General features: G+C 38.8%; 1 protein-coding gene across 4 annotated transcripts in view; it reads left to right on the plus strand.

Moving 5' to 3' along the window:
- Positions 1-14,541, plus strand: part of tec (tec protein tyrosine kinase) — a 161,749-nt gene that overhangs the window by 111,630 nt on the left and 35,578 nt on the right. For all 4 annotated transcript variants that reach the window (XM_072252748.1, XM_072252747.1, XM_072252750.1 and 1 more), the window contains 4 exons: positions 2,155-2,220; positions 4,436-4,490; positions 8,094-8,173; positions 9,301-9,428. In XM_072252748.1, coding sequence (XP_072108849.1) covers positions 2,155-2,220; positions 4,436-4,490; positions 8,094-8,173; positions 9,301-9,428 — 329 coding nt within the window. The remainder of the gene's footprint in view (positions 1-2,154; positions 2,221-4,435; positions 4,491-8,093; positions 8,174-9,300; positions 9,429-14,541) is intronic.

Raw genomic sequence — 14,541 nt, forward strand, 5'->3', positions numbered from 1 at the left:
CACCAACCACTCTCTGAGTAAAAATCTTCCTCTAATATCCCCCTTGAACTTCCCACCCCTTACCTTAAAGCCATGTCTTCTTGTATTGAACAGTGGTGCCCTGGGGAAGAGGCGCTGGCTATCCGCTCTATCTATTCCTCTTAATATCTTGTATATCTCTATCATGACTCCTCTCATCCTCCTTCTCTCCAAAGAGTAAAGCCCTAGCTCCCTTAGTCTCTGATCATAATGCATACTCTCTAAACCAGGCAGCATCCTGGTAAATCTCCTCTGTACCCTTTCCAATGCTTCCACATCCTTCCTATAGTGAGGCGACCAGAACTGGACACAGTACTCCAATTGTGGCCTAACCAGAGTTTTATAGAGCTGCGTCATTACATCGCGACTCTTAAACTCTATCCCTCGACTTATGAAAGCTAACACCCCATAAGCTTTCTTAACTACCCTATCTACCTGTGAGGCAACTTTCAGGGATCTGCGGACATGCACCCCCAGATCTCTCTGCTCCTCCACACTACCAAGTATCCTGCCACTTACTTCGTACTCTGCCTTGGAGTTTGTCCTTCCAAAGTGTACCACCTCACATTTCTCCAGGTTGAACTCCATCTGTCACTTCTCAGCCCACTTCTACATCCTATCAATGTCTCTCTGCAATCTTCAACAATCCTCTACACTGTCCACAACACCACCAACCTTTATGTTGTCTGCAAACTTGCCAACCCACCCCTCTACCCCCACATCCAGGTCGTTAATAAAAATCACGAAAAGTAGAGGTCCCAGAACAGATCCTTGTGGGACACCGCTAGTCACAATCCTTTAATCTGAATGTACTCCCTCCACCACGACTCTCTGCCTTCTGCAGGCAAGTCAATTCTGAACTTACCTGGCCAAACTTCCCTGGATCCCATACCCTCTGACTTTCTGAATAAGCCTACTACAACACACTACAGACCTTTCGGCCGACAATGCTGTGCCGACCATGTAACCTACTCTAGAGACTGCCTGGAATTTCCCTAGCACAAGCCCTCTATTTTACTAAGCTCCAAAAGTCTTAAAAAACCCTATTGTATCCATAAAAACATAGAAATCCTGCAGCACAATGCAGACCCTTCAGCCCACAAAGTTGTGCCCAACATAATCCTACCTTAGAAATTACTAGGAATAGAGTATAAAAGCAAGGAGATACTGCTGAGGGTTTATCAGACACTAATCAGGTCGCACTTGGAGTATTGTCAACAGTTTTGGGCCCCATATCTCAGAAAAGATGTGTTGTCATTGGAGAAAGTCCAGAGGAGGTTCACGAGGAAGTCCAGAATGAAGGGGTTAACACATGAGGAGTGCTTGGCACCTTTCGGCCTGTATTCACTGGAATTTAGATGAATGCGGGAGAATCTCATTGAAACCTACTGAATGTTGAAAGGATTAGATAAGGTGGATGTGGAGAGGATGTTTCCTGTGGTGGGGGTATCCAGAACTAGAGGGCACAGCCTCAAAATTGAGGGATGACCTTTTAAAACTAAGGCAAGAAGGGATTTTTTTAGCCAGAGAGTAGTGAATCTGTGGAATGCTCTGCCACAGACTGCGGTGGAGGTAAAGTCCTTGGATATATTTAAGGTGGAAGTTGATAGTTTCCTGATGGGTCAGGGCATCAAAGGATATGGAGAGAAGGTAGGTGTATGGGGTTGAGTGGGATCCGGGATCAGCCATAATGGAATAAAGGAACAGACTCAATGGGCTGAATGGCCTAATTCTGCTCCGATGTCTTATGGTCTTAATCAATGCTCATGCCATCAGGTTGGATGCTACCCAGACAGAACATATGTTGTTGCTCCTCCAACCTGAGTATGGCCTCAGCACAGCAGTAGAGGAGGCCATGGACTGTCATGTCAGAATGGGAATGGGAAGTGGAATTGAAATGGGTAGCTACTGAGAAATACTGCTTTTAGATGGTCTATAAGTTTTGCATTAAATCTCTGTACCCATATATGAAAGTGGACAACTGACATTAGAAACATGAAGCCATTGAAAGAATGTACAACTTTAGAATTGTCCTGTTGCACAGTCTCAGACAGTTAGTATAAAGCCAAGACCTAAAATACAAGGAAATGTTAAAGGTACTTGTATCATCAGATTTTTTTGATTTTTTCTTTACAGAAATGAGGGTTACATACCAAGTAACTATGTTACTGAGAAGAAATCCAGTAATTTAGAAAAATATGAGTAAGTCAAACAGTTTTCTATTTTGCAGTCATACTATAGATTTTGTTTTGTGTTAAATTACCCTAAGTTTTAACTTAGGATAGCATGAGTTTAATTCCCACTCCAGACAGATGTGTTCAAAATCTAGGCTGATGTTTTGATGTCATACTGCAGGAATGCTTTATTGTCAGATGTGATACTAAACTGGTCCCATGGCATTTTTCAGAGACAGATGTGATTTTTCCTGGTGGTATTGTGCACAATGTGTATTTTTCACCCAGGATCTCAGAAGGTTATTTATTTTGCTACTTATGCAACCATATTGGTTGCTACATCTCTATACTTTGCAATATTGACTATGCTCTGAAAACATCGACTGTACCTCTTCCTATAGATGCTGCCTGGCCTGCTGCGTTCACCAGCAACTTTTATATGTGTTGCTTGAAATTCCAGCATCTGCAGGTTTCCTCATGTTTGTGGCTCTGAAAACATTTATTGGTTTTGAAATGCTTTGAAGTACCATGAAGTTGTGAAAGTTGCCATAAGGCAGCAAGTCTGTCCTTCTCCCTACATTCTTGTTCCACTCCTTCTCTTCCCTATTGTCCCTGCTCATCCCTTTCTCTTTTGTTCCATCTCTACTCATCCTCTCTCCTTTCCTGAAGAACCTCTATATTTGTCCTCTGCCCTTTTGCTCCTTTCCCTCTATTTTTATCTTTGTCTTGATATCATAGGGTCTCTTTTTCCACCTCGGTCTCTGATCCCCATCCTCCTCCACAACAATTATTTTCTCTTTCCTAGTCAGGAGTTCCCAATCTTTCTTTTATGCCATGGACCTCTACCGTTAACCAGGTTGGGAACCCCTGCATCTGTTCCCTCCTATTTTTCTCTCTACTTTCTCCCATCTCTCCTTCTTCAGAAGGTATTGTGCTTACAATACATAATGCCGTGGAAGCAGTGGAGGCTGCATGCAGAGCAGAACACTGTGCTAGTAGGTTGAAAGGCCCTTTCAGAAGGAGGGTGAGCAGACAGCAATTTTCCAACCGGAACCTTGGCAATACAAGTTCACAGTGTCTGTGCTTCAGTAAGGGCATTATCACTGATATCTATATCAGTGGCATAGCCATTGCTACAGCTTCATAGCTAATGCTTGATTGATAACCTGCAGGCTCCATGATGGCTGTCAATCAACCATTTACGCTAACCCTATACTAATCCTATTTTTGTTTTATTCTCATTTCAACGATTATTGATCTACGCTCTAGAGGCAATTTAGAGTGGCCCAACTAACCCATCAGCTAGGGATCTAAAGGGGCCTTCTTTTCCATTCATTATAATATTTTAGAGGCCATTGATAGCTTTTGTTAGAATAGATGTTAAAATAAACTTAAACTTGTTCTGCCAGAGACCAGAGATAAACATTGAACAGCACATGGGATAACTCTTCTTCTGTGACCTAAGGCACCGAATAGGGCTTTGGTTTAATTATTGTTAATCCCAAAGGCAGCACTTCTTATAGTGCCAAATACTCTCATTACTGCACCAAGCGTCAAACCAAGGCTTATGTAACCTGATTGGAAGGTGAGAGTGTAATCAAAACTGAGGCATAAGCTGCCAATGATGTGAATAATAATACCTTTTGAAAATACAGGTTTTCTCCATTAATAGTAGCCCTCTCATTCACACTACTTTGTTAGATGAGGCTTTCTTTTCATAGAGCATGTTGACTCTCACCAATCATTTTCTAAAGACTGTGTTTGAGACTTTTTTCTGATATAATTCTAAATGGCTAGTAGTTCCATATTTTCTTCTTCTTTTCTCAAATTACAATGCTGCACATTTTCCCATTCACTCCAGAAATCATCATGAATCCAAATAATTTTCAAAGATCATAATCAGAATCGTTCTAATCCATCCAACAGTCTAAAATAGGTTAATCATTGGATGAGGATGCAGGTGGCATGATTAGTAAGTATGCAGATGACATCAAAATGGACTTTGGCACACCAGCATGACTTTTAAAAATATAATATATTATATTAGGAAGAATTTACAAACGTGTAGTCCTTTTATCAACTTGGAATATCCCAAAGCTACAGCAGGCAAATATCATACAAATTTCCTTAGGCTGCAAAAGTGTAAATAACTGGTTATAAAAAATTGAAACAAACTATAATGCTGAGGATACAGTTTGCTGGAAAGTACCTAATGCGCTGATCTGTTTTCCTTTTTTGTCTAGGTGGTATTGCAAAAATGCTAATAGAAGTAAAGCAGAATATTTACTAAAATCTGAGGTAATGCTTAAATACGTTTTTTTAGTTACAAAGAAATTACACATTTTTAAAAAAACCGGTTGGATAACTTACTGATAAAGTCAAAAGGACGAGCACAAAATCTGGGGCTACCTTTACAGTATTTCTTAACATTGCCTTTTTTTGCAAAATGTCGAATGTAGTAGTTGATATGTCAGATATACGTAGTTAATATATTACAGATTTCAGTATTATTACGAAATGTTAAAACTTTTATAAAAATTTATAAGTATAAACCATTTATAAAAAGTATATAACATTTATAAAATGTTATATACTTTATTTAAATATATTTTCTTAAGTCATACAAATTAAATTAAAATGTGCCCTGTTCTTGTTTGAAGACATTTCAGCAAAATTTCATCAAGGCCACCTTGAATTATTTGTATTGATCTATTTCATAATCATTGCATATACAGATGAAACATATTTTCCTTCAGTTTTATGAAACAGCATCAATTCTTAACACATACATGCTTCTTCTGTCCCCTGTTCCATTCCTTGCTTGATTAAGTCATCTTGCTTGATCAAGAGCTAAGCATCTCCCCAAAGTTACTGCATTACAGAAAATAAACCCCTTTAAAGTCACTTGTTGATGTAGTGCCATTACATTAGAACATAGCCCCATGGCTTCACCATAGCCATGGCCGATTTCAGTCTACCTCTAGTGACTTGTCAACCTCTTTCAAGAATTTATCCACCTCTGCCTTCAAAATATTCAAAAACTTATTCCCTTTACCTTTTGAAGAAGAATTTCAAAATTATAGCATTCTTTATGGAAAAAAATAGCTCATCTCAGTTTTAAAAGGGTGACCCATTACTTTTAAACAGTTGTTCCTTGGTTTTTATTCTCACATGAAAAGAAACATCCTTTCCACATCCACTCTCTCAACACTCCATGGGATCTTTTATATTTCATTCCAAGTCTCCTGTAACTTTTCTAAATTCAGGTGGATACAAGCCTACCATTTCATGTACCATGAGCCAATATTTTTTCCATCTTAGCTGTCGTGCCAGTCTACAACACAAATAGTATTCTCCCCTGCATGTGCTGCACATACATATCCAATAGAAAGATTAGTGCAGGACCAGGTAGTTTCTTTTTGCTTTGTCTTATTGTTTTCCAAAATTAGAATGTGCATAACAGCAGTACAATTTAGAGAAATACAAAATGTTTTTTTCCGGTTGTAAGGACCATCAGAAAATTTAACCTTTTTAAATTTCAATTTGCTTTTTAAATCATAGTTTAGAAGTGTTCTTGAATGTGAACAACTGTTTTGTTTGTATTAGTTTGAACATGCTTGACAGTTGTGATACCTTCCATTAGGTTGTAGTGGGTAAGCATAGACATGGAAGTTGTTTTCATATTTTGTCTAGTTGTTCCAAATAAGGCAAAATTAAGTTGGCTAACGAGTAACTTCCTCTTTATTTTTATCTTGGGGCTTGTCTGATAAGAATTCTGTTTTCCAACACCATTTAACAACTGCCACATTGTGACCAAGCACCATTGTCTAGAGCTCAGTCATTTGTAGGCTGACATTCAAAAGAAGGCTAGGAAAAAGGGTAGATTGCAGATTTCAATTGCTATTTAACATTTCCGTTCTCCTTTTTAGTCCTCTGCTGTTTAAATTTTGTGATCTCAGTGAGTTATCTGCCTCTGAGACCCTTCACTTTGCAACTCAGTCCAAAACCCTGATCCTCTTTGCCCAAATCTAGCATTTAAATTGTCCTTTTATTTATCTGAGGATGACAACAAAATGTTAGGAAGGTCATTGATATGTTAGGCTTTATTGCCAGCTGCTTATTGTAAGTAAATTAATCTTATCAAAGTCCCAGATGGAGTATGGCAAACATATGCATCTCCTTCTGTGATCGAGTATACTTAACTGACAGGGTACCACAAAGTTTCATGAGATTGATTACTGGGAAGAATGGATTTCCCAATGACAAGAGATTGAGTTAGTAAAGTCTACATCATCTGGCATTTAGAAGAATAAAAGGTAATCTAATTGAAATCCAGAAAATTCTGTGAAGGCATGTTGAAGTACAGCTTCCCTTGGCGAATCCAAGAAAAGTGTCATTATCAGGTTAAGTGATCAACCATTTAAAGCTGTGATGTGTCTAAATTTCTCCACATAGTGAAGTGAGTCTTTAAACTTCCTTAGCCAGTAGGTTGCAAATGCTCAATATGTTCAGTTTATTCAAGAGTAATGTTGATCAGATTCTTTTTGCCAGTACCAAATGGCCATTCCTGATCCAATGTCGTTTAGGTTCCTTATCCAAAAAGTATCTGTTGTAACAACAAAAGAAAATACAAGCTCAAAACCTAACCGCAACTTTCATGAAATTGGTGCTAGATGACTTTTAAAATATTGTTTTTGTCAATTCTGCAGTGTTGCTTTTGTCACATTGGTAGTCTCTCTAAGGTATTTTGAATAGAAAACTTGCAATCTCAAGATCTTGGCCTCATCAGTTGATGAAGAACCTTTGAAGTGTAATCATCATTATAACATGAGGATACAATAAGAGTTAGGGCATAATAAGATTATCTGTTTTCAGGCAGTCATTGACCGCTAAATGTTGGTCAGATTGAGATTTATTATCACTGTTTTATATGGCATGAAATTTGTTATTTCGCAGTGGCAGTACAATGCAAAGGCAGAAAATTACTATAAATGACAAAATAAGTAAACAGTGCAAAAAGAAAGATAGGTAGTGTTCATGAGTTTGTGGACTGTTCATAAATCTGATGGCAGGGTTGGGGGCGGTGGTGTGGAAGAAGCTGTTTCTGAATCATTTGAGTGTGGGTCCCTGATGGTAGTGACGTGAAGAGGGCAAGTCCCAGATGGTGAGAGTCCCTAATGATGGACGGCACTTTCTTGAGGCATCATCTCTTCAAGATGTCCCCAGTGGTGGGGAGGATTGCCCCATGATGTGGCCGGCTGATTCCACAACTATCTGCAGCCTCATATGATCTTGTACATTAGAGCCTCCATACCAGGAGCTCTTCACCGTACTTCTATAGAAATTTGCAAGAGTCTCTAACATACAAAACCTTCTCAAAGTCCTAATGAAGTAGAGCTTTCCTTGTGATTGCATCTATGTGTTGTGCTCAGGACAGATCCTCTGAGGTGTTGACAAGCAAGAACTTAAAGCTGCTCATCCTTTACACCGCTGACTCCTCAGTGAGCACTCAATAAGGATTTGAGCTACAGATGGTGGCCTTGGGATGAAAAACTAATTTTGTTTCCTTTCCAGAGATGCTGCCTAACCTGCAGAGTGTCAATCAGTATCTCAATTCAAATATGGCACTCTGACTGTCTTGTACCCATGAAATACTTTATTGAAATGCCTGTTGAAATTGCATGTTTTAACTCCTAGAGAGAAGAATAAAATTCATAATCTTCTGTTTATGGGTATGCCATCCCAATCAGGATTATAAAAGTAAAATGCCTTCAGTTTATTCATTAAATTTATATTAATTCAAGGGGATTTTGAGGTGAAACCAACTACTAACTTTGCACTTGTTCATTTACTTTGTATGTTATTACTTTGTGGAGATACTAATTTTTATTTATTTTACAGGATAAAGAGGGAGGATTTCTTGTGAGAGATTCCAGCCAGTCTGGGATGTACACAGTTTCCCTTTACACAAAATTTGGAGGGTAAACGTTCAGTTTATTTACTTACGGGTTATTTGGTTTAATATTAGAAATATTCATTTTCCCACTTGGTGTGGTTGGGAAAGCTTTGAACCGCTTGCATCTGGCATTATGACATATAGATTTGATTCTCACCTCTTGGATTATTTAAGTAAATTATATTTTGGATGACTACACATTATTTTCACCTATATAGAACTGTTAATATTTGAATGCTTGTTTCAATAACTAAGCATGCCTTTTATTTGGGTATATCAACTACAGTTTGGTTTTTGAAAGAACTGTTGGCAGTTGACTTTTGGTTTCAAGTTCATTGTTTGACTTAATTGATGCAGTAAAATAAGCTAGCAAAAAGAGCTGTGGGGTGAGAGGGAACACTGAGGTGAAGTTGGTTAGAGAAAACTGCAGGATTTTGACCTCTGAAGCAGACTTATTTATTTTAAATTTTTTTACACTGAACCTGAAGGAAGGCATCTAATCCAAAAAGTATACCAACCATTTACGGGGAAAAAGAAATACACAGAATTTATGAAAAATTATGTAAACAGACAGTCAATGTGCAAAAGAATACAAGCTGTGCAAGTAAATCTAACACTGAGAACATGAATTGAAAGTGAGTCTGGATTATAGAATCAGTTCAGACTAGTGGTGATTGAAGTCTTTCCTGAATTATGTAAGCATTTGCTAAGGGTACAGAAGAGGGAAGTAGAAAGGAAAAGTGAACTAGATGCTAGCAAAACACCAAGACTTTCAGTGAATCTATACAAATCCTTGAAAGTAAGAACAAATCAAGAAAACTTATAAAGTGCACAAGGGATGAGCGTTGTTCACAGAATAGGGTTAGAAGGAAGCTATACTAAAATTTTCTGAAACATTTTCGATACTGTGTATTGGGAAAAATGATTAACTGGAATTAAATATTTTTTAAATTGGCTTCAGTTTTCTCTGGTTCTCTGAATTTGATGGAAAACTCAAAATTATGGAAGATTTAATGAAATAATCATTTTTATGTTGTATGTATTTAAAATAATTGGCAAAAATCAAAGGTGATGAGAAATCATAATCACCAGTGTTTCTTTGAATAAATGTAAAGGATAATTGTTGACTTTACATTATGCTTTTTTTCCCAGAGAGGGATCTATTCGACATTACCATATAAAGATATCTGAGACACCTCACAGGCTGTACTATCTCGCAGAAAAGCATTTGTTTGATAATATTCCTGATTTAATTGAATATCATCAATACAATGCAGCAGGTAATGTGGCCATCAAATCTTGTTGGCAATGATGTAACATTCTTAACTTCATTGAATTAGTAACTAGTAATTGGTTCTGTGTGATATTGTTTGAATTATCATGACATAAGGAAGACAGAATTGAGAAACAAAAAAGAAAAGCAGTAGTGGCAGGGAGGTGTAGGAAAGAGAAAGAAGCAAATAATAAAGTAATAAAAACGTGGTCAAAAGGAGAAAAAAAATAAAATCTCAGTGTCAATTGATCCAAGATTGGAGTCAGACTATGTATATAACAAAATTCAGAATTGGATGTTTCATTAACTAAATGAAGATGCATGATGACCAGTCAGATCTGATGACCAAATGATCTTGCATACCACACTTTCAAGACATGAGCAAAAAGTGAAAAAGTAATGCAGTAGTTGTGCTCCAGTTTCACCCACGTTCCAAAGACGTGCGGGTTAATAGGTTAATTGTTTACATGGGTGTAAACAGGCAGCGTGGGCTCGTTGGCTCTGAAGGACCTGTTACCATGCTGTATTTCTAAATAAATAAAGTATTAACAAAGTATCTTATCACAGCACCAAAGCACAATGACGATTACGAAGTGGAATTAGAAACCACTTGGATCAAGTTCAGGAAGCAAACTGTACAATATTCTTTGTGTATGACTGGCCAAAAGCAGAGAGAGTGAAGAGAAAATAATAGTGATATTTTATAGCTATTCCATAAAATTTTTGGTTAAATTAGGCAAGAATCACTTGGACTAGTGATAATACATGATTTCAATATGTGTCCTGTTTAAAAAAAACATTCAGAGCTTGAACTTGGAAAATCTTATAAGCGAGTAGAGAAGTGTTGCTTGATTTAATTCTGGAAAATAAACCATATCAAATAAGTACGATTCAGTGTGATTCAGAGATAGAAAGCTACAGAAATAAAAAGGCTGGACTGGAAATAAGAAATTCTGGTATAGTAACATAGAATCGAGTCCAAAACAATTGTGTGGGAAAGTTAGATTGGCCTTTCTTGAGATTTGTTTATGAAGGTAGTACAGAATAGAGATAGGTGTGAAGGTTTGGGGAAAAAAGGTTGAGTATGATATTGCATCAATCCAGCTCAAGTTAGAACCTGATGATTGATTGATCACCACTTGGAAAACCTTAAGATAACAGAGTTATGGCTCACCAAAATAAAAATAAGATGAAAGAGCAAAAAGGTTAGAGATTTAAATCTCACTGAAACAAAAGTATTTGATAAAGGTCAAACTAAAACAGTGGATTTCTGTTAATTGGGACACATTGGGACCAGTACATTTTGACTCAATTAAGCGGCTACCTCAATTAGTTTAATTTTCTAGGAAATAGTTAAAAAGATATAAAAAAGGCAACTGAGTAATAAATTATGTATTTAAATGAAATAGAGAACAAACTAGAGTACTACCAATAGCATTACAGTATGAAAAATTGAGTATTCATTCCTAATATTTATCGCTGGAGGAATTCATTCAGTGTACACAATGAACACAATCACAGACACCTAGTGCAGATAATGGATTGCCTTCACACAATGCTGTCAATGATTACTTCCTCCAAATCTTCATTTTCATTGTAACATTCAAGATGATTATTTATATCCTCAAATTCTTTGTCGTTTCTAACGTGAGGTAGTGAAATAGTTTTGTTTTCATTCCTGGCCATTTCTGTCATTCCAAGCCTGAATGCTTGAAACCGCAGTGAGCAAAACAGCTTGCAATTGTTTTACTGCTTATTTCTCAAGGACTTACAGTGACAAAAATCACTGATTTTTGAACACAAACACACACAACTTACTCCATGTGTGCACAATTAATGAGAGGCAGGGTGAAAGCTGGCAACAGGGACCATCATTCTGTTGGACTCTCCACCTGTTGTACACCAAATTAATGGAATAAAGGATTGGATTTGTCTGTAGCGATCAACTAATCTGCTACAGTTGTATTTTTAGCCATACTTGAAAGTGGAAACCTATCCAGGGATACACAGCAATTGTTTAAGAATGCAGTGGGCAAGGCATTGATTCTAAAAGTGCAAGTACAACCGGAACAAATCTCACTGATGATATTAACCTTGAGCTGCAGGGAGCACTAGAAAAGCTATTAAATGTTTCATTTCATCCTTAAATTTGACAATAAAGCAAATTAACTAGTAATAAACAATGTTTTTGTTCAGTAGAGATGCAACTAGAAAACAGGCAGTTAATACAATTTTTGTGTGAATAATCCAAATCTATTATTTCATATCAAATTAATGAGCAGTCAGTTTTTTCTAAGGTATCTGAAAGGAAACTCATCAGAAACAGTTGAGTTTTAGCTTGTGTGAAAATGTGGCAGTATATCTAGAAAAATAATTGAGGAGAAAACAGTTAATGGGTAAACATAAACATAGAACATAGAATAGTACAGCACAGTACAGGCCCTTCGGCCCACAATGTTGTGCCGACACTCAATCCCTGCCTCCCATATAAGCCCTCACCTTAAATTCCTCCATATACATGTCTATTAGTCTCTTAAACTTCACTAGTGTATCTGCCTCCACCACTGACTCAGGCAGTGCATTCCACGCACCAACCACTTTCTCAGTAAAAAACCTTCCTCTAATATCCCCCTTGAACTTCCCACCCCTTACCTTAAAGCCATGTCCTCTTGTATTGAGCAGTGGTACACTGGGGAAGAGGTGCTGGCTATCCACTCTATCTATTCCTCTTATTATCTTGTAAACCTCTATCATGTCTCCTCTCATCCTCCTTCTCTCCAAAGAGTAAAGCCCTAGCTCCTTTAATCTCTGATCATAATGCATACTCTCTAAACCAGGCATCATCCTGGTAAATCTCCTCTGTAGCCTTTCCAGTGCTTCCACATCCTTCCTATAGTGAGGCGACCAGAACTGGACACAGTACGCCAAGCAACACACATCAAAGTTGCTGGTGAACGCAGCAGGCCAGGCAGCATCTCGAGGAAGAGGTACAGTCGACGTTTCAGGCCGACACCCTTCGTCAGGACTCGTTAGTCTGTTAGGACTGAAACGTCGACTGTACCTCTTCCTAGATATGCTGCCTGGCCTGCTGCGTTCACCAGCAACCTTATTGTGTGTTGCTTGAATTTCCAGCATCTGCAGAATTCCTCGTGTTTGCGTTTTTAAAAATAGTACTCCAAGTGTGGCCTAACCAGAGTTTTATAGAGCTGTATCATTACATTGCGACCCTTAAACTCTATCCCTCAACTTATGAAAGCTAACACCCCATAAGCTTTCTTAACTACCCTATCCACCTGTGAGGCAACTTTCAGGGATCTGTGGGCATGTACCCCCAGATCCCTCTGTTCCTACACACTACCAAGTATCCTGCCATTTACTTTGTACTCTGCCTTGGAATTTGTCCTTCCAAAGTGTACCACCTCACACTTCTCCGGGTTGAACTCCATCTGCCACTTCTCAGCCCACTTCTGCATCCTATCAATGTCTCTCTGCAATCCTTGACAATCCTCTACACTCTGTACAACACCACCAATCTTTGTGACATCTGCAAACTTGCCAACCCACCCCTCTACCCCCACATCCAGGTCGTTAATAAAAATCATGAAAAGTAGAGGTCCCAGAACAGGTCCTTGTGGGACACCACTAGTCACAATCCTCCAGTCTGAATGTGCTCCCTCCACCACGACCCTCTGCCTTCTGCAGGCAAGCCAATTCTGAATCCACCTGGCCAAACTTCCCTGGATCCCATGCCTTCTGACTTTCTAAATAAGCCTACCATGTGGAACCTCGTCAAATGCCTTACTAAAATCCATATAGATCACATCCACTGCACTACCCTCATCTATATGCCTGGTCACCTCCTCAAAGAACTCTATCAGGCTTGTTGGACACAATCTGCCCTTCACAAAGCCATGCTGACTGTCCCCGATCGGACCATGATTCTCTAAATGCTCAGAGATCCTACCTCTAAGAATGTTTTCGAACAGCTTTCCCACCACAGATGTAAGGTTCACTGGTCTATAATTACCCGGACTATCCCTACTACCTTTTTTGAACAAGGGGCAACATACACCTTCCTCCAATCCTCCGGTACCATTCCCGTGGACAACAAGGACATAAAGATCCTAGCCAGAGGCTCAGCAATCTCTTCCCTCGCTTCATGGAGCAGCCTGGGGAATATTCCGGCAAGCCCCGGGGACGTATCTGTCCTAATTTATTTTAACAACTCCAACACCTCCTCTCCCTTAATATCAACATGCTCCAGAACATCAACCTCACTCATATTGTCCTCACCATCATCAAGTTCCCTCTCATTGGTGAATACTGAAGAGAAGTATTCATTGAGGACCTCACTCACTTCCACAGCCTCCAGGCACATCTTCTCACCTTTATCTCTAATTGGTCCTACCTTCACTCCTGTCATACTTTTGTTCTTCACGTAATTGAAGAATGCCTTGGGGTTTTCCTTTACCCTACTGACCAAGGCCTTCTCATGCACCCTTCCTGCTCTTCTCAGCCCCTTCTTAAGCTCCTTTCTTGCTCCCCTATATTCCTCAATAGACCCATCTGATCGTTGCTTCCTAAACCTCATGTATGCTGCCTTCTTCCTCCTGACTAGATTTTCCACCTCACTTGTCATCCATGATTCCTTCAAACTACCATTCTTTATCTTCCTCACCGGGACAAATTTATCCCTAACATCCTGCAAGAGATCTCTAAACATCGACCACATGTCCATAGTACATTTCCCTGCAAAAACATCATCCCAATTCACACCCGCAAGTTCTAGCCTTATAGCCTCATAATTTGCCCTTCCTCAATTAAAAATTTTCCTGTCCCCTCCGATTCTATCCTTTTCCATGATAATGCTAAAGGCTAGGGAGCGGTGGTCACTGTCCCCCAGATGCTCACCCACTGAGAGATCTGTGACCTGACCTGGTTTATTACCTAGTACTAGATCTAGTGTGGCATTCCCCTTAGTCGGCCTGTCCACATACTGTGACAGGAATCCGTCCTGGACACACATAACAAACTCTGCCCCATCTAAATCCTTGGAACTAATTAGGTGCCAATCAATATTAGGGAAGTTAAAGTCACCCATGATAACAACCCAGTTATTT

Source organism: Mobula birostris, chromosome 3 (genome assembly GCF_030028105.1).
Source record: "Mobula birostris isolate sMobBir1 chromosome 3, sMobBir1.hap1, whole genome shotgun sequence".
In the NCBI taxonomy this organism is placed as follows: Eukaryota; Metazoa; Chordata; class Chondrichthyes; order Myliobatiformes; family Myliobatidae; genus Mobula; species Mobula birostris.